The sequence below is a fragment of the Heterodontus francisci genome, chromosome 18 (assembly GCF_036365525.1).
Source record: "Heterodontus francisci isolate sHetFra1 chromosome 18, sHetFra1.hap1, whole genome shotgun sequence".
Lineage (NCBI taxonomy): Eukaryota > Metazoa > Chordata > Chondrichthyes > Heterodontiformes > Heterodontidae > Heterodontus > Heterodontus francisci.
The window spans coordinates 20,721,486-20,745,591 of NC_090388.1; the positions used below are offsets into that span (position 1 = coordinate 20,721,486).

Below are 24,106 nucleotides of genomic sequence, written 5' to 3' on the forward strand. Positions count from 1 at the left end.
TATTCTGCAGGACAATCAATTTTATTAGGAGGGAACATTTCCCTAGCATTTAGAAATTCAAGCATAAATTTAGGAAGTTCTTTGGATGACTGGGCACTTTGTAAACCTTGGCTTTGCACTAGAATGAAATTAAAATGCACCCTGTACAAAGGCCAAAATGTATATGGGAGTCAAAAACTAAAGGTCATATAGAAGATAGTCACTAATAAATCCAATGGGGAATCCAGAAGAAAAGTCTTTACCCAAGAGTGGCAAGAATGAGGAACATGATACCACAAGTAGTTGTTGAGGCAAGTAAAGGGAAGCTAGATAACCACATGAGGGAGTAAAGAATAGGATATGCCAATAGTGTTAGATGAAGAGGGGTGGGAGGAGGCTCATGTACAGCATAAACAATGACACAGACCAGTTGGCCAAGCTAGCCCGTTTCTGTGCTGTAGGCTGTAACTCTTTGTATGAGTACATTTTTGGAGGTTACATCTCAGTTCTATGGGCAGATGAAGTTTACCAACCTGACACCAAATTATAGTACCATTTTCCTGTCAATAACTGTTGAAAAACAACTTTGCATTGGCACAAAGGCCACAGGAGCATCTTTGATCAGAAACATCACTACGTTTCCTCATCAGAGTTAAACTTTCCATGGCAGGGCCACTGTAAAGTCTCATTTAAATCAATGAAAATTGTACTCCAACAATTAACTCTCTTCGACAACCACCAGCGATAAAGTAATTAAAATGATTCAGTCAACAGCTATGAACGTTGTAGGTTGGTTCATTATGTTTCACATTGGTTCTGTAAAACCAATGTGTGCAGCAAAACATCAAAATAAATGAGTGCAAACTAAAACAAAAATGTCCAGTCTCTTTTATTTAAAACTATAAAGAGTCACCAAAGTAATTAAAGTCATCTAATGTAAAACTGTTGTATGTTTTTACTGCACATTCTACAGACACAGCAGGAAATGGGAAAGGAGTGTGTTCCCTCCTCTGGATGCTAATACAGCTGGCAATAGGCAGTTATGAAAGATCACATAACACACCATTCAGGACATAAAATAGAGACAGGAACAGATTCCAAACAGGAATGTGGTATGGTACAATATTGAAGATGGAAGAACAAACACTAAAATACTGCACTATAATTGGATTGGAAAAAAAAAGTTATGAATAGCGAAGAAAATACCATACCTGCACCTAATGTAAATATAACACAGGGAGAAAAACCTGTATAAAATTCCTTGTATTTAAACCAATTTACAAATACAAAAAATCCTGTACAAGCACCGCGCTTGTACTAAGTGATATCTTTCAGTGGGTCCGAGTTAGGGTAAACCAAAAATACCTTCAATAGTTTTCTTCTACAAAATGACATGAGATATATTATTCCATACTCTTTCAACCAGCAAATGAGTTCTACAAGGTGTATAATACAAAAAATCAGTTCCACAAAACTGCTTTTGACTTTACAGCATCAGTACCATTGCAGAATTATTTACACAGACTTAAAGAACATTCATCCACTGCAGAGAATATATCACATTTACTTACAATTGACAGGAAACACTAGAAAAAAAAGGTCCTATATTCTAACAATAATGCTAATGATACCACAAGCTGTGTTTCCAGTGATTGCAGTGGCATGAAAGTCAGTTCATTTTATTCACAAATATTTACAATTGATCATGTGATAATAAATAAGTGAAAATATATTGGCTCAAGTATGAAAAAAGAAGCTATTGATTTCTAAACAAGAAAGCACATCACTAGAAATAAGCTGCGACCTCTCAGATGGCAGCAATTACATCCAGTGTGTCAATTTCTGTTCTATTAAACCCAGCTTAGTCACTAATTCTGAAATATAAAAATGTGCTCATATGGGGTACAGGGTAAAAATATTTAATGCTATTATTCTAACTGCGTAGCCTCTCATTTTTAGTATTTACTATTTTCAAACTTTTAACAAGAAATTGGTACTGGATTCTGAACACAGAGCTGGTGCTCCTATTAAAAGCTGGTCAACAATAGATTCAGTTTGTGATCAGAATGAAAAGCTTCTGTGCATCATGGAAAAAAAGAAACTATGTCCACAATAACCTTTTCCCATTAAGACTTGTTGCTTTCTTCAGAAACCGGTAACAGGGTATTTTAGAATACAGTACACACTGGCCACATACATCATCTCAACACACCATTTCAGAGTTTATTTTCTGGTTGCTGCAATTGCTCTAGATGGACAAGTTCGAAAAGGCATTTGGCAAGTGTGCTGGAAGCTTCCATGTTACTAAGAGCTAGTACAGACAATTGGCTCTCGTGCCTCTTTAGTAGTCTGCAGGGAAAACAGCACAAATCCACAGGTTTTAAAGACTTTTCAACATTTTAAGCTAGGCTTAATCATCAATATAATGCAATGCTACTGTGCTTAGAAGAAAATGCATGATTGTGTTGGCCTGAAATCCTTTGAATTAAGCATTTGGCTTATTTTAATGCTCCCACAGAAAGCTCTGGCTCTGTGTTGAATATCTGTCCATTAAAGTCACATTCCAGTAGTGGAAAAATAATATTCACAACCAAGTCCCCCATTCTAATTAGGTGCAGAATATTGATGAAAGTGCCCATCTTCAGTCCTTGCTTGCATTAAGTACTGTCTTAACTGTTTACAGGCTGCTGATATTCTGTGTTCACAAAATTCTCCAGCTTTATTACCGGGCTGGATATATTGAACAATTGTATTGTTCATGCTTCCAGACTTCTGATACGCTAAGGGTATTAACAAGGTGTTCAAGTGCCCTCCCACCCAGGTAATGGTCTCTTCTCAAATCAAATAGCAATGAATCAATGACTGAAATGATTAGTTAGCACCACAACATCATGCATAGAGGAGTATTGGCCTGGACACAAATAAGCTGTGTTTAGGAAACTATAGACCAGTTAGTTTAACATCTATTGTTGGGAAATTGTTAGGATCCATTATTAAGGAAGCAATAACAGGACATTTAGAAAGTCAAAACGCAATCCATCAGAGTCAGCATGGTTTTATGAAGGGTAAATCATGTTTGACTAATTTGCTAGAGTTCTTCGAAGCTGTAACAAGCAAAGTGGATAACGGAGATCCTGTAGATGTAGTTTATCTGGACTTTCAGAAGGCATTTGATAAGGTGCTGCACAAAAGGTTAATACACAAGGTAAGATCAAATGGGATTATGGGCAATTTATTAGCTTGGAAAGAGGATTGGCTAACCAACAGAAAACAGAGAGTCGGGATAAGTGGGTCTTTTTCTGGTTGGCAAGATGTAACTAGTGGGGTGTCACAGGGTTCGGTCCTTGGGCCCCAACTATTTACAATCTATATTAATGACTTGGATGCAGGGATAGAAGGTACTACAGCCAAATTGCAGATGACACTAAAATAGGTGGGATAGTAAGTTGCAATAAAGAAATAAGAAATTTACAAATGGATATGGATAGGTTAGGTGAATGGGCCAAAATCTGGCAGATGGAGGTTAACGTGGATAAGTGTGAGGTTATCCATTTTGGTCGGAAGAATAGAAAAGCAAATTATCGAAATGGAGAGAAACTTCAGAATGCTTCGGTGCAGAGGGATCTGGGTGTCCTCGTGCATGAATCGCAGAAAGCTAGAATGCAGGTACAGTAGATAATAAGGAAGGCAAATGGAATTTTGACATTTATTGCTAAAGGAATAGAATATAAAAGTAAGGAAGTGTTGCTGCAACTGTACAAGGCATTAGTGAGACCGCACCTGGAGTACTGCATACAGTTTTGGTCCCCTTACTTGAGGAGGGATGTAGTTGCACTGGAGGCAGTTCAGAGGTGGTTCGCTAGATTAATTCCAGAGATGAGTGTCTTATGAAGAGAGATTTAGCAGTTTAGGCCTTTATTCTCTAGAGTTTAAAAGAATGAGAGGCGATCTAATTGAGATATATAAGATGATGAAGGGGATTGACAAAAGTAGATGTAGAGAGGATGTTTCCTCTTGTGGGGCAATCCAGAACGAGAGGTCATAGTTTTAGGATAAGGAGTAGCAGATTTAAAACAGAGATAAGGAGAAATTACTTCTCTCAAAGGGTCGTGAGTCTGTGGAATTCACTACCCCAGAGTGCGGTGAATGCCGCGACATTGAGTAAATTTGAGGAGTTAGACAGATTTTTAATTAGTAATGGGTTGAAGGGTTATGGAGGCAGGAAAGTGGAGTTGAGGCTGAGATGACACCAGCCATGATCGTACTGAATGGCGAGGCAGGCTCGAGGGGCTGAATTGCCTATTCATGCTCCTAGTTCTTATGTTTTTATGTCCCACTCCAAGTAACCATCCTCACCGGTTCTTTGTCTCCCAGTGATCAAATTCAAATTCTCCACAGAGTTGCATCATCCTAATTTGGAAACCTCTTCTTGCACTATGTCCCAGCCCATGCATAGCACCATGCAAACGCAAGTTACTGTAACTGAGACTTCCCAAGTGCATGAGATCAAATGGCTGGGCCTCTCTAATGCCTTACAGAACACTATCTATCTTGATTTACTGCCTATAATAGAACTACACTTATAAGTAAAGAAACAAAACATCTTGTTACCTGCGACCACAATCTGAATATTTAGCAACATTTTTTAAAATTAAGGCAGCTGTCAGCCTGATGTGTTTCGTTATTGGATCTTCCTTTTCGTCCTGGGAAAAGAATTGAGAAAGTTAGGTTGGTTTTGAAGAAAATATGCTAGACTGCAGGAAACAAACTACTCTAACTGCTTAAATCAAACTCAACCCAATTTATTTAACTCACCATATAGTCCCTAAACGCAAGGTTCCTTGATCCTCTCCGCAATGCCACAAGAGCAGCACTGGGATGATTCACAATAGCTTTCTGTGCTTTAGGAGTAGAAGTAGCTCCAGCAGGTGTCTGCCTGTAGAAATAATGAAAAATTAACAAGGCCAATGTAAAACATATCAAATATCAGCATTCTCCCTCCGACAAACAGAAGACTATGCACTCATGGAGAATGAAGGAAAGCTTTTCATTTAAAAACAAGGTTAAATCAACTTGCATTTATATAGCCTTTAGCAGATAAACATCCCAAAGTGCTTCACAGTGGTGTAATCAGCCACAAATGTGCTCTGTGACAAAGGAAGAGATTTAGACCAAATGCTTGCACAAAGACAGGTTTTAAGGAAAGCCTTAAAGGAGGAGAGCATGCACAGGGGTTTAGGAAGGGGTGATTCATGGCTGCGGACATTACAGAGATAGGGAGGGGAAAGGACATGAAAGGATTCAAAGATGAAAATGAGAATTACGATTTGTAGGTGTTTGAGCATTGGAAGTCAATGTAGATCAGCAAGAAGAGATCATGCACAGGTTAGGATACAGTAGCAGAATACGTGTGAAAGCTGAGCTTTGGATGATATAACTAAGGGACGGCATGTAGACGGGGAAAAGGAGGGGCTGAGGTTAGATCTTTGGGGAATCCAAGGGCAATGGTTCTGGGGTGGGAAGAGAAGCCATTGCTGGAGATGCTCTGGCTATGATTGGATAGGCAAGCGTGGATCCAAGGAAGGGCAGTCCCATTGAACTAGACAACAGAGGAAAAGTGTTGGAGGAGGATAGTGTGGCCGACCGTATTAAAAGCTGCTGCAGAGAGGTCAAAGGGGATGTGAAGGAATAATACACCATAGTCACAGTCACAGAGGATATAATTTGAGACTTTCGTTAGGATCATTTCAGTGCTGTGGCAAGGGTGAAAGTCTGATCAGAAAACTTCAAACATGGAGTTGCAGTAGAGATGGGAAGAGATTTGGGAGATGACTATACATTCAAGGTCTTGAGAGAAAATTGAAGGTTGAGATAGGGCAGTAGTGTGCAGAAACAGAGGAGTCATTGGGTGATGCTTTTTTGAGAAGGGGACGACGCCAGTTTTGAAAGGGAGGTGGACAGTACTGGAGGACAGGGAATCATTTACAATGTCAGCTTGCATGGTGACCAAGAAGAGAGGTTGAGAGTTTGACAGTTTAGTGGAAATTGGGTTAAGGGTGCAGGAGGTGGGTCTCATGGAAATGATATGCTTGGAGAGGGCATGAGGAGAGATAGGAGAAAAACTGAAGACTGACATAGCTTCAGAGCTAGGGCAGGTACAGCCTCGGGGGACGTTTAGCTTGGTACCCAAGGGGAAGGTGGGGAAGCAGCAGAGGAGGATGGTTGTTAAGCCATTCAAATTGTAAAGTATCACCAGGCCTGAACCAACTTCAAAACGGACTGGAGTGGCTAAAATTCAATAATTTAATATCCCAATTATCTGGTTCCAGTAGTGTAACATATGTACTCATATACTAAACTCTATAACTTTTCATATTTAAATATTAGTGCTTTTTTCCTTACTTATTGGAAGTTTTCTGGTTTCCACTTTGTGCTTGCTCTTCAAGCTTCTTCAGTCCTGTAAGGAGTGCTTCTTTTGTGCAGTGTTTATCCTATTTATAAAATAAAATCAAACCATCACAGTACTACCACATTTTTATAAACAAAACAAAGGAACAAGCTGCTACTTCACAAATCCTGCAGCTACATACCTGTAAGTGAGTAATGAAGGAGAATCGCTGCCGTGGCAAGTGTTCACAGGCCTCCCACATACATGCACCCGGATACACATCTTTCCCTCCATGCTCAGTTGCTGCATGGTAGTACACCCGAGAAGGAGAATCAAACCATCTAAAATTTGAAAAAAAGATATTTTAGTTCCCTCAAGCACAATTCCAGTGGTGCTTACTTGTACTTAGTTACTAATTCTTCGTTAGACCAGGTGAGCCCTCCAGTATTCAGCAGAAGACAAGAACCACCAATCCTCTCCCAACAAAGGGTTCCTCCAACAGTCGCTTCCTAAAACACCACCGCTCTTAGCATCTCCTCATTTTGTATTTTTCGACCTCCTTCCAGATTTTATCCTACTATGTTTTTCACCTATTTGAAGTCAACATTAGCATTCAGTATCTGCAGTAGTTCTGACAGAAATTCCTTTCTTAAAAAAGGATGCACTTTTTTGTTAAAGGGAAAGGAGTGACAAATGGAATAAAAACGAAGACTAAAAATAATTTAAGAACATAGAATTAGGAGGAATAGGCCATTCGGCCCCTTGAGCCTGCTCTGCCATTTGATAAGATCATGGCTGACTTGATTGTGGCCTTAACTCCACTTTCTTGCCTACCCCCATAACCCTCGACTCCCCTATAGATCAAAATTCTGTCGAACTCAGCTTTGAATATATTCAATGATCCATCCTCCACTGCTGTCTGGGGAAGAGAATTTCAAAGATTAATGGCCCTCTGAGAAAAGAAATTCCTCCTCATTTCTGTCTTCTTTTGAAACTGTGTCCCCTAGTTCTAGATTCCCCCACAAGGGGAACATTCTCTCAGCACCTAACCTGTCAAGCCCTCTCAGAATCTTATATGTTTCAATAAGATTCTTCTAAACTCCAAAGGGTATAGCCCAGCCTGCTCAACCTGTCATGAACATAAGAACTAGCAGCAGTAGGCAATTCAGCCCCTCACGCCTGCTCCGCCATTCAATACGATCATGGCTGATTTCATCAACACAAGAAGTAAGAGGAGAAGACCATATGGCCCATCCTCATAAGACAATCTGCTCATCACAGGAATCAGCCCAGTGAACCTTTTCTGATAGAATCAGTAAACAATACAAAGAACTGAATGTATTCCCTAACTCAAAGAGGAAATGTATCTATAGATGAAGTATATTACTCTGCTGTGACCAATGCACCTAAGTTTATCCTATCCAGTCACAGCCAGAGAATCACCTGCAATGGCTTCTCTTCCCATCCTGCACTGTTACCTCTGGCGCCAGAGGATCTATCCTTGGCTCCCTCCTATTTCTCATCTACGTGCTACCCCTCATTGACATCATTCAAAGACACAAGGTCAAGATCCACCTGTACAGTGATGATATCCAACTGTACTTCACCACCATTTCTCTCAACCCCACTGTCTGATATGCCACGCTTCTTGTCCAGCATCAAGTTCTGGATAAGTAGAAATTTCCTCCAACTAAATATTGGGACGCCCGAAGCCACTGGGCTGAAATTTATAGTCCCACGAAAACAATGGCGATCTGCCCATGGCAGGCCGCACATTGCGTAGATGCCACGATATTAAGCGTGGTGGCTCACTTAAATAGTTGGGGTCGACCGTCCCCCACCCCCGCCAGTACCCGATGACGTGGAGGGACAATGGTATCAGCTGCCTGTGCGCAGGTACAGACAGCATTTTTAAAGGCCTTCGAGCTCTACCAATCAATTAAAATTTTTTAAGAAACCGGTCAAAAAGAAATTTAAATACATGTAATTTGCCCCTCTCTGCCCACTCCCCCCCCACAATAACGATAGAACAAATTACTTGCCCTCTACTCCCCCAAAACACTTAACTTATCCACTTGAACTTCCACCCAACCCAAGTACATAAACTTTACACTATGACCCTTCTCACCATCCCCTACACCAATGATAACAGTTTGACCCCAATCCCCCATTCACCCCCTACCCCCCACACTGAGAAACTTACCTGCTACCCCCTCCCCACCAGTGTTACGCCACGGTTCCCCAGATGGGGATCCGAAGGTGCTGGAGTGCCAGCCACAGGCACGAATATCGGACCAGGACAGATGGCAGGAACACGAAGGTAATTAATTTGATGATTTACATTTATATACATATTTTAACGGAGGTCTCGTCACCAAGCGGCCGGGGGAGGGCACCATGAGGCCCTGCCGCTGCCGGCAATATTGGGCCAGGCCCTCATGGCGTCAGGGTGCGTGGCAACCCTCTCCCGGAGGCATTTTCCAGCTTCCCCCGCCATGACCCCTGATGTCGGGGTTCTGTAAAATTCAGCCCATTGTCTTCAGTCCTTGCCACAGACTCCATCCCTGGTCACTGCCTGAGGCTGAACCAGACTATTTGGCACCTTGGCCTCCTAGTTGACCCTAATAAGAGTTTCCGACCACACCTTCACTCCATCACTGAGATCACCTACTTCCACCTCCGTAGCGATGCCTCATCTCATTTGCTGCTGAAACCCTCATCAATGCCTCTTTTACCTCCAGACTTGGCTATTTTAATGTTCTCCTAGTCAGCCTCCCATCTTCCATAAACTTAAACACATCCTAAACTCTGCTGCCCATATCCAACCTTGCACCAAGTCCCATTCACCAATCACCCATGTTCATTGACTTACAATGGCTCCCGGTCCAGCAACGCCTCAATTTTAAAATACACGTCCTTGTTTTCAAATCCGTCCACAGCCTTGCCCCTCCACATCTCCATAACCTCCTCATGCCCTCCAATTCTGGACTCTTGTGCATCCCTGATTTTAATTGCTCTACAACTGGCATCATACCTTCAGCTACCTGGGCCCTAGGTTCTACAATTCCCTCCCCAAGCCTCTCCAGGGGCTTCTCCTCCATTAAGATGCTTCATAAAATCTACCTCTTTCCAAAATGTCCTTGTGGGGCTCAGTGTCAACATTTGTTTGATAATTGCTCCTGTGAAGCCCACTGGGACATTTTACTATATTAAGGATGCTATATAAATGCAAATATTTGTTGCTTTGATATCTAAATTTATAACTAAATCCTTTCTTAAAGACATTTTCTGCTTTCAAAATACTAGATTTTACATCACATTACATATGTAAAAATTATACAAAATTCTAATGGCATTAATACTAGAATTAGCATACAAAATATGTTAATTCAGTTTTGTTCAAAGTTATGAAAATCTAGCATGTTCAGAGTTTAGCACATAAACAAAACTTGCTCTCCCTTCAAATTTACATAATTTTCTGTTAACTTCTATTATTTAAATTTATTTAGTTCAATTTTACACTTACATATTTGAAAGATGCCAATATCAAAGAAAGACAGACAGATTCGCATTTATAAAACACCTTTCACTATCTCAGGACTCCCAAAACGCTTTACAGCACCCAAAATTACTTTGAAGTCTTGTCACTTCTAATGTGATTTCCTACCGTTTAATTAATTTACCTTTATAACAAACTGATCTTTAATATATTGTCATAAAAGAATAGTTTTACTTGCTGTCATAAAAATAAAGCAGCCTAATTATTTGTACCTAGCCACATCTTGCTGAAGTGCTTTAATTTCACCCTCTGAAAGAAGCAGCGCAAATGACAATGTGAGAAAGGCACAATATCCAATATGGACACAACAGGATCCTATTGTTAATCCCCAGGTTACACCTTCCTATGATTATATATTGGACAGTTCGGGCACAGACTTTAGCATAAGACAATTGGACTGCTTTATTGGCGTGACCAGTACACCTCCAAGTGTGAGCATATACAAAAACTACTTTGAACATAAAATTAACTTAAGCCTTTGAACTACACTGGAAAACTAATGAAGTAGATAAAATTAATTAAGTTAAGCCTTTGAGCTACACCAGGAAGCTAACATGCAGTAAAAGGTCACAGATTTCTTCCTATTTCTATGGTTTCTATGGTCATTCAAATTATCCAGAAAGGAAGCAAAAATTAGATGGCAAGTCACCTCAGATTACAGAGCTGTAGAACCTCACAAGCAGACTGGCTAGCCACCCCAGTTTGATAGTGCGTTGAACAGGGAGTGGCTCAAAAGCATTTTATTTTTTCAAAAAGGGTTACAGGAAAAACAACATGATTTCTCTGAAAAACCACCTCCAATAATAACGTAACTTTAACAGAAGCACTGTTTAAGAAGAAAAACGTGATTCACCTTTTGCATGCCTGCCACAGGCACATGAAATTTTGACCTGGTTTTCTTGTTAGCTCGCCATGTTGATGTGGTGATAGAACTTGATGCTGAACAGGCTGAGAACTGATCTGCTGGGTTGCTTCTGCTGGCATTGTTGATACTGCTAAAGGAGCAGACTGCAGGAACATTTGTCATATTAAAACCAGTTCAGACACAATTTCCGGCAAAATAACTTTGAAAAATATTCATATCCTTGCGCATTAATACTACTGAAATATGCAGTACTACCAACTTCAATTAAGGCTGAATGATACATTCTGAGCTAAGATGACCAAAAGTTTTTTTTGCCCTATTGCAATTTGACAATACAATATTAAAATGTGCCATCAGTTTGAAGGCATTCAGCCAGATTTAGCTGGAGCGGGTAACTGCACATTTAGGCTTTAAAGCGTGTAGCCCATAAAGTTGCTGGAAGTGCTCATTAATAACAACACGAGTCATTCTGATGCTGTTACTTCTTCCAGCAAAACCTGGCCCATCACCACCTAATGCTAGAGTAAGTTATGCTCTTAGTAGAAATTTGAGGATCATCATTAAGACCAAGTAAAAATAAGGACTGGTAGGACACAGTGTATATATTTTATTCACTGTATCTTGTCCAATTATATACACTGTCTGCAAAGTAATTTAATACTTTTAAGTATTACAAGAAATGCTATTTCGCTCATGCTAATTACTACACATCAAGATACTGAAAGTCAAAATAGATTGAATACAACACTATATCCAATTGAAGAAACATTAAATGCTATGTTTATTAGGTTTAATCCAAACATTACTGACCTTCCTAAGTGTAAAAACACTGCTGTGCCTACTGGACCCTTTTGGAAAACTTGATCAAATATAACCATAAAACATGACTAACATAACCATAAAATACTGCAGCAAATTTCATTTCTCCACATCAATTTCATTTTTCCATGCAAATTTAAAAACAGAAATATAAAGTTCACCTCCATTGACTGAGCAAAGTTATTCAGTGAGTAACTGGACAATACAGATTAAAAAAAAACAGCATTTGCTGAATCAGCTGGTCTCAGCAGTGATCATGGTACGGTTGGTAAAAGCGGGAGAGAAAAATTGACCAGATGTCCCATTCCTTATAACTGTTCAGTGATTCCTGTTGGAAGTGCAGTGACAGAACTTGACGCTGAAGTGGTTGAGAATTGGATCTGCTGGGTTGCTACTAGTGGTGTAGTAATACTGCTAAAGGAACATTTGTCATATGTAAACCAGACAGGAAGAGCTCAGCTGAGGAAATAGTTTTACTGTAACTACAGTATGAAACCTTATCATTTTAAAGATGTTACTTAGATCACCTCTCAACTTTCTAACTTAAGGGAATAGAAGCCACATTTATGCAACCTGTCCTCATAATTTGAGCGTTTAAGCCTTGGCATCTAGTGAATCATTCTAGTGAATCTGTGCTGGATCCCCTCCAAGACGAATAAGTCCTCCCTGAGGTGTGGTGTCTAAAACTTAACACAATACTTCAGATACTTTCTTTTAGTTTCGGTGACTGCAGCGTGGATAGCAACGGAGGTGCGTGAACGGGCTTACAGCTGTGAAGTCAATTTCAGCGTAAGTTTAAAAGTGAATTCCCTTTTGTTTTCGGAGGATCAGGGGACTGCTGGGTAAGGAAAAAGGTATATATTTGTGTGGTTTAGAATCTCTTTCTTTTAGTTTCGGTGACTGCAGCGTGGATAGCAACGGAGGAGCGTGAACGGGCTTACAGCTGTGAAGTCAATTTCAGCGTAAGTTTAAAAGTGAATTCCCTTTTGTTTTCGGAAGACCAGGGGACTGCTGGGTAAGGAAAAAGGTATATATTTGTGTGGTTTAGAATCTCTTTCTTTTAGTTTCGGTGACTGCAGCGTGGATAGCAACGGAGGTGCGTGAACGGGCTTACAGCTGTGAAGTCAATTTCAGCGTAAGTTTAAAAGTGAATTCCCTTTTGTTTTCGGAGGACCAGGGGACTGCTGGGTAAGGAAAAAGGTATATATTTGTGTGGTTTAGAATCTCTTTCTTTTAGTTTTGGTGACTGCAGCGTGGATAGCAACGGAGGTGCGTGAACGGGCTTACAGCTGTGAAGTCAATTTCAGCGTAAGTTTAAAAGTGAATTCCCTTTTGTTTTCGGAGGACCAGGGGACTGCTGGGTAAGGAAAAAGGTATATATTTGTGTGGTTTAGAATCTCTTTCTTTTAGTTTCGGTGACTGCAGCGTGGATAGCAACGGAGGTGCGTGAACGGGCTTACAGCTGTGAAGTCAATTTCAGCGTAAGTTTAAAAGTGAATTCCCTTTTGTTTTCGGAGGACCAGGGGACTGCTGGGTAAGGAAAAAGGTATATATTTGTGTGGTTTAGAATCTCTTTCTTTTAGTTTTGGTGACTGCAGCGTGGATAGCAACGGAGGTGCGTGAACGGGCTTACAGCTGTGAAGTCAATTTCAGCGTAAGTTTAAAAGTGAATTCCCTTTTGTTTTCGGAGGACCAGGGGACTGCTGGGTAAAGAAAAAGGTATATATTTGTGTGGTTTAGAATCTCTTTCTTTTAGTTTCGGTGACTGCAGCGTGGATAGCAACGGAGGTGCGTGAACGGGCTTACAGCCGTGAAGTCAATTTCAGCGTAAGTTTAAAAGTGAATTCCCTTTTGTTTTCGGAGGACCAGGGGACTGCTGGGTAAGGAAAAAGGTATATATTTGTGTGGTTTAGAATCTCTTTCTTTTAGTTTCGGTGACTACAGCGCGGATAGCAACGGAGGTGCGTGAACGGGCTTACAGCTGTGAAGTCAATTTCAGCGTAAGTTTAAAAGTGAATTCCCTTTTGTTTTCGGAGGACCAGGGGACTGCTGGGTAAGGAAAAAGGTATATATTTGTGTGGTTTAGAATCTCTTTCTTTTAGTTTCGGTGACTGCAGCGTGGATAGCAACGGAGGTGCGTGAACGGGCTTACAGCTGTGAAGTCAATTTCAGCGTAAGTTTAAAAGTGAATTCCCTTTTGTTTTCGGAGGACCAGGGGACTGCTGGGTAAGGAAAAAGGTATATATTTGTGTGGTTTAGAATCTCTTTCTTTTAGTTTTGGTGACTGCAGCGTGGATAGCAACGGAGGTGCGTGAACGGGCTTACAGCTGTGAAGTCAATTTCAGCGTAAGTTTAAAAGTGAATTCCCTTTTGTTTTCGGAGGACCAGGGGACTGCTGGGTAAGGAAAAAGGTATATATTTGTGTGGTTTAGAATCTCTTTCTTTTAGTTTCGGTGACTGCAGCGTGGATAGCAACGGAGGTGCGTGAACGGGCTTACAGCTGTGAAGTCAATTTCAGCGTAAGTTTAAAAGTGAATTCCCTTTTGTTTTCGGAGGACCAGGGGACTGCTGGGTAAGGAAAAAGGTATATATTTGTGTGGTTTAGAATCTCTTTCTTTTAGTTTCGGTGACTGCAGCGTGGATAGCAACGGAGGTGCGTGAACGGGCTTACAGCTGTGAAGTCAATTTCAGCGTAAGTTTAAATGTGAATTCCCTTTTGTTTTCGGAGGACCAGGGGACTGCTGGGTAAAGAAAAAGGTATATATTTGTGTGGTTTAGAATCTCTTTCTTTTAGTTTCGGTGACTGCAGCGTGGATAGCAACGGAGGTGCGTGAACGGGCTTACAGCCGTGAAGTCAATTTCAGCGTAAGTTTAAAAGTGAATTCCCTTTTGTTTTCGGAGGACCAGGGGACTGCTGGGTAAGGAAAAAGGTATATATTTGTGTGGTTTAGAATCTCTTTCTTTTAGTTTCGGTGACTACAGCGTGGATAGCAACGGAGGTGCGTGAACGGGCTTACAGCTGTGAAGTCAATTTCAGCGTAAGTTTAAAAGTGAATTCCCTTTTGTTTTCGGAGGACCAGGGGACTGCTGGGTAAGGAAAAAGGTATATATTTGTGTGGTTTAGAATCTCTTTCTTTTAGTTTCGGTGACTGCAGCGTGGATAGCAACGGAGGTGCGTGAACGGGCTTACAGCTGTGAAGTCAATTTCAGCGTAAGTTTAAAAGTGAATTCCCTTTTGTTTTCGGAGGACCAGGGGACTGCTGGGTAAGGAAAAAGGTATATATTTGTGTGGTTTAGAATCTCTTTCTTTTAGTTTCGGTGACTGCAGCGTGGATAGCAACGGAGGTGCGTGAACGGGCTTACAGCTGTGAAGTCAATTTCAGCGTAAGTTTAAAAGTGAATTCCCTTTTGTTTTCGGAGGACCAGGGGACTGCTGGGTAAGGAAAAAGGTATATATTTGTGTGGTTTAGAATCTCTTTCTTTTAGTTTTGGTGACTGCAGCGTGGATAGCAACGGAGGTGCGTGAACGGGCTTACAGCTGTGAAGTCAATTTCAGCGTAAGTTTAAAAGTGAATTCCCTTTTGTTTTCGGAGGACCAGGGGACTGCTGGGTAAGGAAAAAGGTATATATTTGTGTGGTTTAGAATCTCTTTCTTTTAGTTTCGGTGACTGCAGCGTGGATAGCAACGGAGGTGCGTGAACGGGCTTACAGCTGTGAAGTCAATTTCAGCGTAAGTTTAAAAGTGAATTCCCTTTTGTTTTCGGAGGACCAGGGGACTGCTGGGTAAGGAAAAAGGTATATATTTGTGTGGTTTAGAATCTCTTTCTTTTAGTTTCGGTGACTGCAGCGTGGATAGCAACGGAGGTGCGTGAACGGGCTTACAGCTGTGAAGTCAATTTCAGCGTAAGTTTAAAAGTGAATTCCCTTTTGTTTTCGGAGGACCAGGGGACTGCTGGGTAAGGAAAAAGGTATATATTTGTGTGGTTTAGAATCTCTTTCTTTTAGTTTCGGTGACTGCAGCGTGGATAGCAACGGAGGTGCGTGAACGGGCTTACAGCTGTGAAGTCAATTTCAGCGTAAGTTTAAAAGTGAATTCCCTTTTGTTTTCGGAGGACCAGGGGACTGCTGGGTAAAGAAAAAGGTATATATTTGTGTGGTTTAGAATCTCTTTCTTTTAGTTTCGGTGACTGCAGCGTGGATAGCAACGGAGGTGCGTGAACGGGCTTACAGCCGTGAAGTCAATTTCAGCGTAAGTTTAAAAGTGAATTCCCTTTTGTTTTCGGAGGACCAGGGGACTGCTGGGTAAGGAAAAAGGTATATATTTGTGTGGTTTAGAATCTCTTTCTTTTAGTTTCGGTGACTACAGCGCGGATAGCAACGGAGGTGCGTGAACGGGCTTACAGCTGTGAAGTCAATTTCAGCGTAAGTTTAAAAGTGAATTCCCTTTTGTTTTCGGAGGACCAGGGGACTGCTGGGTAAGGAAAAAGGTATATATTTGTGTGGTTTAGAATCTCTTTCTTTTAGTTTCGGTGACTGCAGCGTGGATAGCAACGGAGGTGCGTGAACGGGCTTACAGCTGTGAAGTCAATTTCAGCGTAAGTTTAAAAGTGAATTCCCTTTTGTTTTCGGAGGACCAGGGGACTGCTGGGTAAGGAAAAAGGTATATATTTGTGTGGTTTAGAATCTCTTTCTTTTAGTTTCGGTGACTGCAGCGTGGATAGCAACGGAGGTGCGTGAACGGGCTTACAGCTGTGAAGTCAATTTCAGCGTAAGTTTAAAAGTGAATTCCCTTTTGTTTTCGGAGGACCAGGGGACTGCTGGGTAAGGAAAAAGGTATATATTTGTGTGGTTTAGAATCTCTTTCTTTTAGTTTCGGTGACTGCAGCGTGGATAGCAACGGAGGTGCGTGAACGGGCTTACAGCTGTGAAGTCAATTTCAGCGTAAGTTTAAAAGTGAATTCCCTTTTGTTTTCGGAGGACCAGGGGACTGCTGGGTAAGGAAAAAGGTATATATTTGTGTGGTTTAGAATCTCTTTCTTTTAGTTTCGGTGACTGCAGCGTGGATAGCAACGGAGGTGCGTGAACGGGCTTACAGCTGTGAAGTCAATTTCAGCGTAAGTTTAAATGTGAATTCCCTTTTGTTTTCGGAGGACCAGGGGACTGCTGGGTAAAGAAAAAGGTATATATTTGTGTGGTTTAGAATCTCTTTCTTTTAGTTTCGGTGACTGCAGCGTGGATAGCAACGGAGGTGCGTGAACGGGCTTACAGCCGTGAAGTCAATTTCAGCGTAAGTTTAAAAGTGAATTCCCTTTTGTTTTCGGAGGACCAGGGGACTGCTGGGTAAGGAAAAAGGTATATATTTGTGTGGTTTAGAATCTCTTTCTTTTAGTTTCGGTGACTACAGCGTGGATAGCAACGGAGGTGCGTGAACGGGCTTACAGCTGTGAAGTCAATTTCAGCGTAAGTTTAAAAGTGAATTCCCTTTTGTTTTCGGAGGACCAGGGGACTGCTGGGTAAGGAAAAAGGTATATATTTGTGTGGTTTAGAATCTCTTTCTTTTAGTTTCGGTGACTGCAGCGTGGATAGCAACGGAGGTGCGTGAACGGGCTTACAGCTGTGAAGTCAATTTCAGCGTAAGTTTAAAAGTGAATTCCCTTTTGTTTTCGGAGGACCAGGGGACTGCTGGGTAAGGAAAAAGGTATATATTTGTGTGGTTTAGAATCTCTTTCTTTTAGTTTCGGTGACTGCAGCGTGGATAGCAACGGAGGTGCGTGAACGGGCTTACAGCTGTGAAGTCAATTTCAGCGTAAGTTTAAAAGTGAATTCCCTTTTGTTTTCGGAGGACCAGGGGACTGCTGGGTAAGGAAAAAGGTATATATTTGTGTGGTTTAGAATCTCTTTCTTTTAGTTTTGGTGACTGCAGCGTGGATAGCAACGGAGGTGCGTGAACGGGCTTACAGCTGTGAAGTCAATTTCAGCGTAAGTTTAAAAGTGAATTCCCTTTTGTTTTCGGAGGACCAGGGGACTGCTGGGTAAGGAAAAAGGTATATATTTGTGTGGTTTAGAATCTCTTTCTTTTAGTTTCGGTGACTGCAGCGTGGATAGCAACGGAGGTGCGTGAACGGGCTTACAGCCGTGAAGTCAATTTCAGCGTAAGTTTAAAAGTGAATTCCCTTTTGTTTTCGGAGGACCAGGGGACTGCTGGGTAAGGAAAAAGGTATATATTTGTGTGGTTTAGAATCTCTTTCTTTTAGTTTCGGTGACTACAGCGTGGATAGCAACGGAGGTGCGTGAACGGGCTTACAGCTGTGAAGTCAATTTCAGCGTAAGTTTAAAAGTGAATTCCCTTTTGTTTTCGGAGGACCAGGGGACTGCTGGGTAAGGAAAAAGGTATATATTTGTGTGGTTTAGAATCTCTTTCTTTTAGTTTCGGTGACTGCAGCGTGGATAGCAACGGAGGTGCGTGAACGGGCTTACAGCTGTGAAGTCAATTTCAGCATAAGTTTAAAAGTGAATTCCCTTTTGTTTTCGGAGGACCAGGGGACTGCTGGGTAAGGAAAAAGGTATATATTTGTGTGGTGGCTGTACCCGAGACACTACACGTGTAGTGTCTCCCACCCACCCTCCTCCTCTAACCATAAAAAAAGGACTCTGGTGTGTTGATAAGGTAAGCTTTTTATTTAGGAAGTTCTGTCCGTTGGATTGCTAACCTAACAAGTTTTGACTTTTTGTTTTTTTGGTTTTTCAGTAGATTTGTTGGGAATTTGGAATAGTGGGAATGGAGGTTAAGGCAGTTGCATGTTCCTCCTGCAGAATGTGGGAGGTAAGGGTCGCCAAGAGTGTCCCTGCTGACTGCATCTGTGGGAAGTGCACCCAACTCCAGCTCCTCGAGAACCGCGTTAGGGAACTGGAGCTGGAGCTGGATGAACTTCGGATCATTCGGGAGGCGGAGGAGGTTATTGAGAGGAGTTATGGGGAGGTAGTCACACCTCAGGTAAAAGAAGTAGGTAGATGGGTTACCGTCAGGGGAAGGAGAGGGAACCAGCAGGCAGTGCAGGGATCCCCTGTGGCCGTTTCCCTCAACAACAGGTATACCGTTTTGGATACTGTTGCGGGGGACGACTTACCAGGGGTAAGCAATGGGGTACAGATATCTGGCACAGAGTCTGTCCCTGTTGCTCAGAAGGGAAGGGGGAAGAGGAGCAGAACATTAGTCATTGGGGACTCCATAGTTAGGGGAACAGATAGGAGGTTCTGTGGGAACGAGAGAGACTCACGGTTGGTATGTTGCCTCCCAGGTGCCAGGGTTCGTGATGTCTCGGATCGTGTTTTTGGGATCCTTAATGGGGAGGGGGAGCAGCCCCAAGTCGTGGTCCACATAGGCACCAACGACATAGGTAGGAAGAGAGATGGGGATTTAAGACAGAAATTTAGGGAGCTAGGGTGGAAGCTTAGAGCGAGAACAAACAGAGTTGTTATCTCTGGGTTGTTGCCCGTGCCACGTGATAGCGAAGCGAGGAATAGGGAGAGAGAGGAGTTGAACACGTGGCTGCAGGGATGGTGCAGGAGGGAGGGTTTTGGTTTCCTGGATAATTGGGGCTCTTTCTGGGGTAGGTGGGACCTCTACAAACAGGATGGTCTTCACCTGAACCAGAGGGGTACCAATATCCTGGGGGGGGAGGTTTGCTAGTGCTCTTCGGGGGGGTTTAAACTAATTCAGCAGGGGAATGGGAACCTAAATTGTAGTGCCAGTGTACAGGATGTTGAGAGTAGTGAGGTCAGGGATATGGTTACAAGGACGCAAGAGGGCACTGGCAAGCAAGAACCTGGTTTAAAGTGTGTCTATTTCAACGCCAGGAGCATCCGGAATAAGGTGGGTGAGCTTGCAGCATGGGTTGGTACCTGGGATCTCGATGTAGTGGCCATTTCAGAGACATGGGTAGAGCAGGGGCAGGAATGGATGTTGCAGAATCCGGGATTTAGATGTTTCAGTAAGAACAGAGAAGATGGTAAAAGAGGGGGGGGTGTGGCATTGTTAATCAAGGAGAGTATTACAGCGACAGAAAGGACGTTTGAGGACTCGGCTACTGAGGTAGTATGGGCTGAGGTTAGAAACAGGAGAGGTGAGGTTACCCTGTTGGGAGTCTTTTATAGACCTCCGAATAGTTCCAGAGATGTAGAGGAAAGGATAGCGAAGATGATTCTCGACAGGGGTGAGAGTAACAGGGTAGTTGTTATGGGGGACTTTAACTTTCCAAATATCGACTGGAAATACTATAGTTCGAGTACTTTAGATGGGTCAGTTTTTGTCCAGTGTGTGCAGGAGGGTTTTCTGACACAGTATGTGGACAGGCCAACCAGGGGCGATGCCACATTGGATTTGGTACTGGGAAATGAACCCGGCCAGGTGTTAGATTTAGATGTAGGTGAGCACTTTGGTGATAGTGATCACAATTCGGTTAGGTTTACCTTAGCGATGGGCAGGGACAGGTATATACCGCAGGGCAAGAATTATAACTGGGGGAAAGGAAATTATGATGCGATTAGGCAAGGTTTAGGAAGCGTAGGATGGGGAAGGAAACTGCAGGGGATGGGAACAATCAAAATGTGGAGCTTATTCAAGGAGCAGCTACTGCGTGTCCTTGATAAGTATGTACCTGTGAGGCAGGGAGGAAGTTGTCGTGCGAGGGAGCCGTGGTTTACTAAAGAAGTTGAAGCGCTTGTCAAGAGGAAGAAGGAGGCTTATGTTAGGATGAGACGTGAAGGCTCAGTTAGGGCGCTTGAGAGCTACAAGCTAGCCAGGAAGGATCTAAAGAGAGAGCTAAGAAGAGCAAGGAGAGGACACGAGAAGTCATTGGTGGATCGGATCAGGGAAAACCCTAAGGCTTTCTATAGGTATATCAGGAATAAAAGAATGACTAGAGTTAGATTAGGGCCAATCAAGGATAGTAGTGGGAAGTTGTGTGTGGAATCAGAGGAGATAGGGGAAGTGTTAAATGAATATTTTGCGTCAGTATTTACAGTAGAGAAAGAAAATGTTGTTGAGAATACTGAGATTCAGGCTACGAGGCTAGATGGGATTGAGGTTCACAAGGAGGAGGTGTTAGCAATTTTGGAAAGTGTGAAAATAGATAAGTCCCCTGGGCCAGATGGGATTTATCCTAGGATTCTCTGGGAAGCTAGGGAGGAGATTGCAGAGCCTTTGTCCATGATCTTTATGTCGTCATTGTCGACAGGAATAGTGCCGGAAGACTGGAGGATTGCAAATGTTGTCCCCTTGTTCAAGAAGGGGAGTAGAGACAGCCCTGGTAATTATAGACCTGTGAGCCTTACTTCGGTTGTGGGTAAAATGTTGGAAAAGGTTATAAGAGACAGGATTTATAATCATCTTGAAAAGAATAAGTACATTAGAGATAGTCAGCACGGTTTTGTGACGGGTAGGTCGTGCCTCACAAACCTTATTGAGTTTTTCGAGAAGGTGACCAAACAGGTGGATGAGGGTAAAGCAGTGGATGTGGTGTATATGGATTTCAGTAAGGCGTTTGATAAGGTTCCCCACGGTAGGCTATTGCAGAAAATACGCAAGTATGGGGTTGAAGGTGATTTAGAGCTTTGGATCAGAAATTGGCTAGCTGAAAGAAGACAGAGGGTGGTGGTTGATGGCAAATGTTCATCCTGGAGTTTAGTTACTAGTGGTGTACCGCAAGGATCTGTTTTGGGGCCACTGCTGTTTGTCATTTTTATAAATGACCTGGAAGAGGGTGTAGAAGGGTGGGTTAGTAAATTTGCAGATGACACTAAGGTCGGTGGAGTTGTGGATAGTGCCGAAGGATGTTGTCGGGTACAGAGAGACATAGATAGGCTGCAGAGCTGGGCTGAGAGATGGCAAATGGAGTTTAATGCGGAAAAGTGCGAGGTGATTCACTTTGGAAGGAGTAACAGGAATGCAGAGTACTGGGCTAATGGGAGGATTCTTGGTACTGTAGATGAACAGAGAGATCTTGGTGTCCAGGTGCATAAATCCCTGAAGGTTGCTAACCAGGTTAATAGGGCTGTTAAGAAGGCATATGGTGTGTTAGCTTTTATTAGTAGGGGGGGTCGAGTTTCGGAGCCACGAGGTCATGCTGCAGCTGTACAAAACTCTGGTGAGACCGCACCTGGAGTATTGCGTGCAGTTCTGGTCACCGCATTATAGGAAGGATGTGGAAGCTATGGAAAGGGTGCAGAGGAGATTTACTAGGATGTTGCCTGGTATGGAGGGAAGGTCTTACGAGGAAAGGCTGAGGGACTTGAGGTTGTTTTCGTTGGAGAGAAGGAGGAGGAGAGGTGACTTAATAGAGACATATAAGATAATCAGAGGGTTAGATAGGGTGGATAGTGAGCGTCTTTTTCCTCGGATGGTGATGGCAAACACGAGGGGACATAGCTTTAAGTTGAGGGGTGATAGATATCGGACAGATGTGAGAGGTAGTTTCTTTACTCAGAGAGTAGTAAGGGCGTAGAACGCCCTGCCTGCAGCAGTAGTAGATTCGCCAACTTTAAGGGCATTTAAGTGGACATTGGATAGACACATGGATGAAAATGGAATAGTGTAGGTCAGATGGTTTCACAGGTCGGCGCAACATCGAGGGCCGAAGGGCCTGTACTGCGCTGTAATGTTCTAAATTCTAAATACAGTCTGACCAAGGCACTGTTAAACTTCCTCAGTTTTGTATTCCAGACCTCTTGATAAAAGGAAAATATTTCATTACCTGTTTGATTATTTTTGTACCTGTGTACTAGCTTTTAATGATTTGTACAGCTGTACACCAAAATCCCTTTGCTTCTCCACCGTTCCTAATCTTTTGCTATTAAGAAAATATTCTGATTTACTTTTCTTGGATCCAAAGTGGATGACACTTCTCCACATTAATCTCCATGTGTTAAAAGAGTTTTGCCCACTCACTTGGTCTATGTCCCGTTGTAACTTTCTGCTCCCTTCGACACAACCTACTGTACCTCCTTACTTAGTCACCCGCAAACTTAGAAGTCCAACTCTCTCTTCCTTCATCCAAGACATTAATACATATGAAGAAAAGCAAAAGTATAAACCCTAATATTGTTCCCTGGGGAATGCCAGTTGTCACATCACACCAATGAGAGTACATTCCATATATCCCTACTCTGACTCCTACCTTCCAACTAATTAACAATCCATGTCACAAGGCTCCTTCCAATACCTTGCTAATAATCTCTTGCACATAACCTTATCTTACCAAATGCCTTCTGGAAGTCCAACTAGACAGATATTTCTCTGTCCATCATGTTAATGACCTCCTTAAAAATTCAACTAAATTAGTCAGACACAATTTACCTTTCACAAATCTATACAAATCTTTGATCAACTCGGACTTGTTCAAGTGCTCAGTCACTATCTCTAGTGCTAGATTCCAGTAATAACTTTCCCACAACTGACACTTAAATAACAGTGCTTTCATGAATTAATGATAAAGCATCACAATTCCTAGATATCAACTCAGCCCACAGGGTCTCTGGAGCTTTAAAAAATTAGAAAACATAGCAAAGTTATCTTGAAAATTGAAGTGGCTGCTGCAATCAAGCTACGTTTATTTGTGAAATCTATAAATCTCTGGAAGAGTCAAAATGAACATTTTACTGAACTGAAAAAAACAAGCAAGTGTAGAATTAAATCTAATAGACAAAAGCATATGATGTGCACACATGGGTCTGGATTTCACTGTCAGCAGTGAAACAACAAGTCTAGCGATCTCTGTGGCATGGATTTCCCCTTTCCTGACCTCAGTTTGAATCTGGCTTCAAATCAAGGGGATCTTCAGGCATCTAGTAAGTGATGTAATCAAGCAGAGTAAGCAGCCAATCACACTGAAGTATTCTAACAAACAGCAAAGCAGGAAGTAAAATGCACTGATTTTTTTCAATTTTAATTAAAACTTTACACAGAGCAAAATAAATGTTTGGGCCATACACATGGGATTAAGATAGAAGCTGAAGTATAAAACAAACTTTAAAAAACAAACAATTTTAACATGAGTTTATATTCATAACGGAGAAATCTGACATTCCACAAATAGAAAATTAATTTTCAGGGATAGTGAGGCTGTTCAACAGTAATTATGAATTTAGTATGCTGTTAAAAAAAGCAGTTACCATAGAACCATAGAAAAATTACAGCACAGGAGGTCATTCAGCCCGTTGTGTCCATGCCAACGGAAAAAATTGGCCGCCCAATCTAATTCCACCTTCCAACATCTGGTCTATAGCCTTGCAGGTTACAGCACTTCAGGTGCATGTCCAGGTACCTTTTAAAAGAATTGAGGGTTTCTGCCTCCACCACCATTCCTGGCAGTGAATTCCAAACACCCACCACCCTCTGGGTGAAAAAGTTTCTCCTCATTTCTCTTTTGCAAGGGTTTTTACAGCGAGACTAAGAACGTGAAGGGCAACTTCTCGTCAGTTCAGTGGTTTCTACTTGATT

At 42.1% G+C, this 24,106-nt stretch overlaps 1 protein-coding gene across 2 annotated transcripts in view; it reads right to left on the reverse strand.

Annotated features, from left to right (window-relative positions):
* Positions 1 to 852: 852 nt before the first annotated feature.
* The window catches only part of arid2 (AT-rich interactive domain 2), a 172,334-nt gene continuing 149,080 nt past the window's right edge, over positions 853 to 24,106 (reverse strand). For both annotated transcript variants that reach the window (XM_068050387.1, XM_068050388.1), the window contains 6 exons: positions 10,780 to 10,934; positions 6,570 to 6,708; positions 6,382 to 6,470; positions 4,795 to 4,915; positions 4,591 to 4,682; positions 853 to 2,328 (listed from right to left, as the gene is read on the reverse strand). In XM_068050387.1, coding sequence (XP_067906488.1) covers positions 2,196 to 2,328; positions 4,591 to 4,682; positions 4,795 to 4,915; positions 6,382 to 6,470; positions 6,570 to 6,708; positions 10,780 to 10,934 — 729 coding nt within the window. In that variant the 3' untranslated portion in view covers positions 853 to 2,195. The remainder of the gene's footprint in view (positions 2,329 to 4,590; positions 4,683 to 4,794; positions 4,916 to 6,381; positions 6,471 to 6,569; positions 6,709 to 10,779; positions 10,935 to 24,106) is intronic.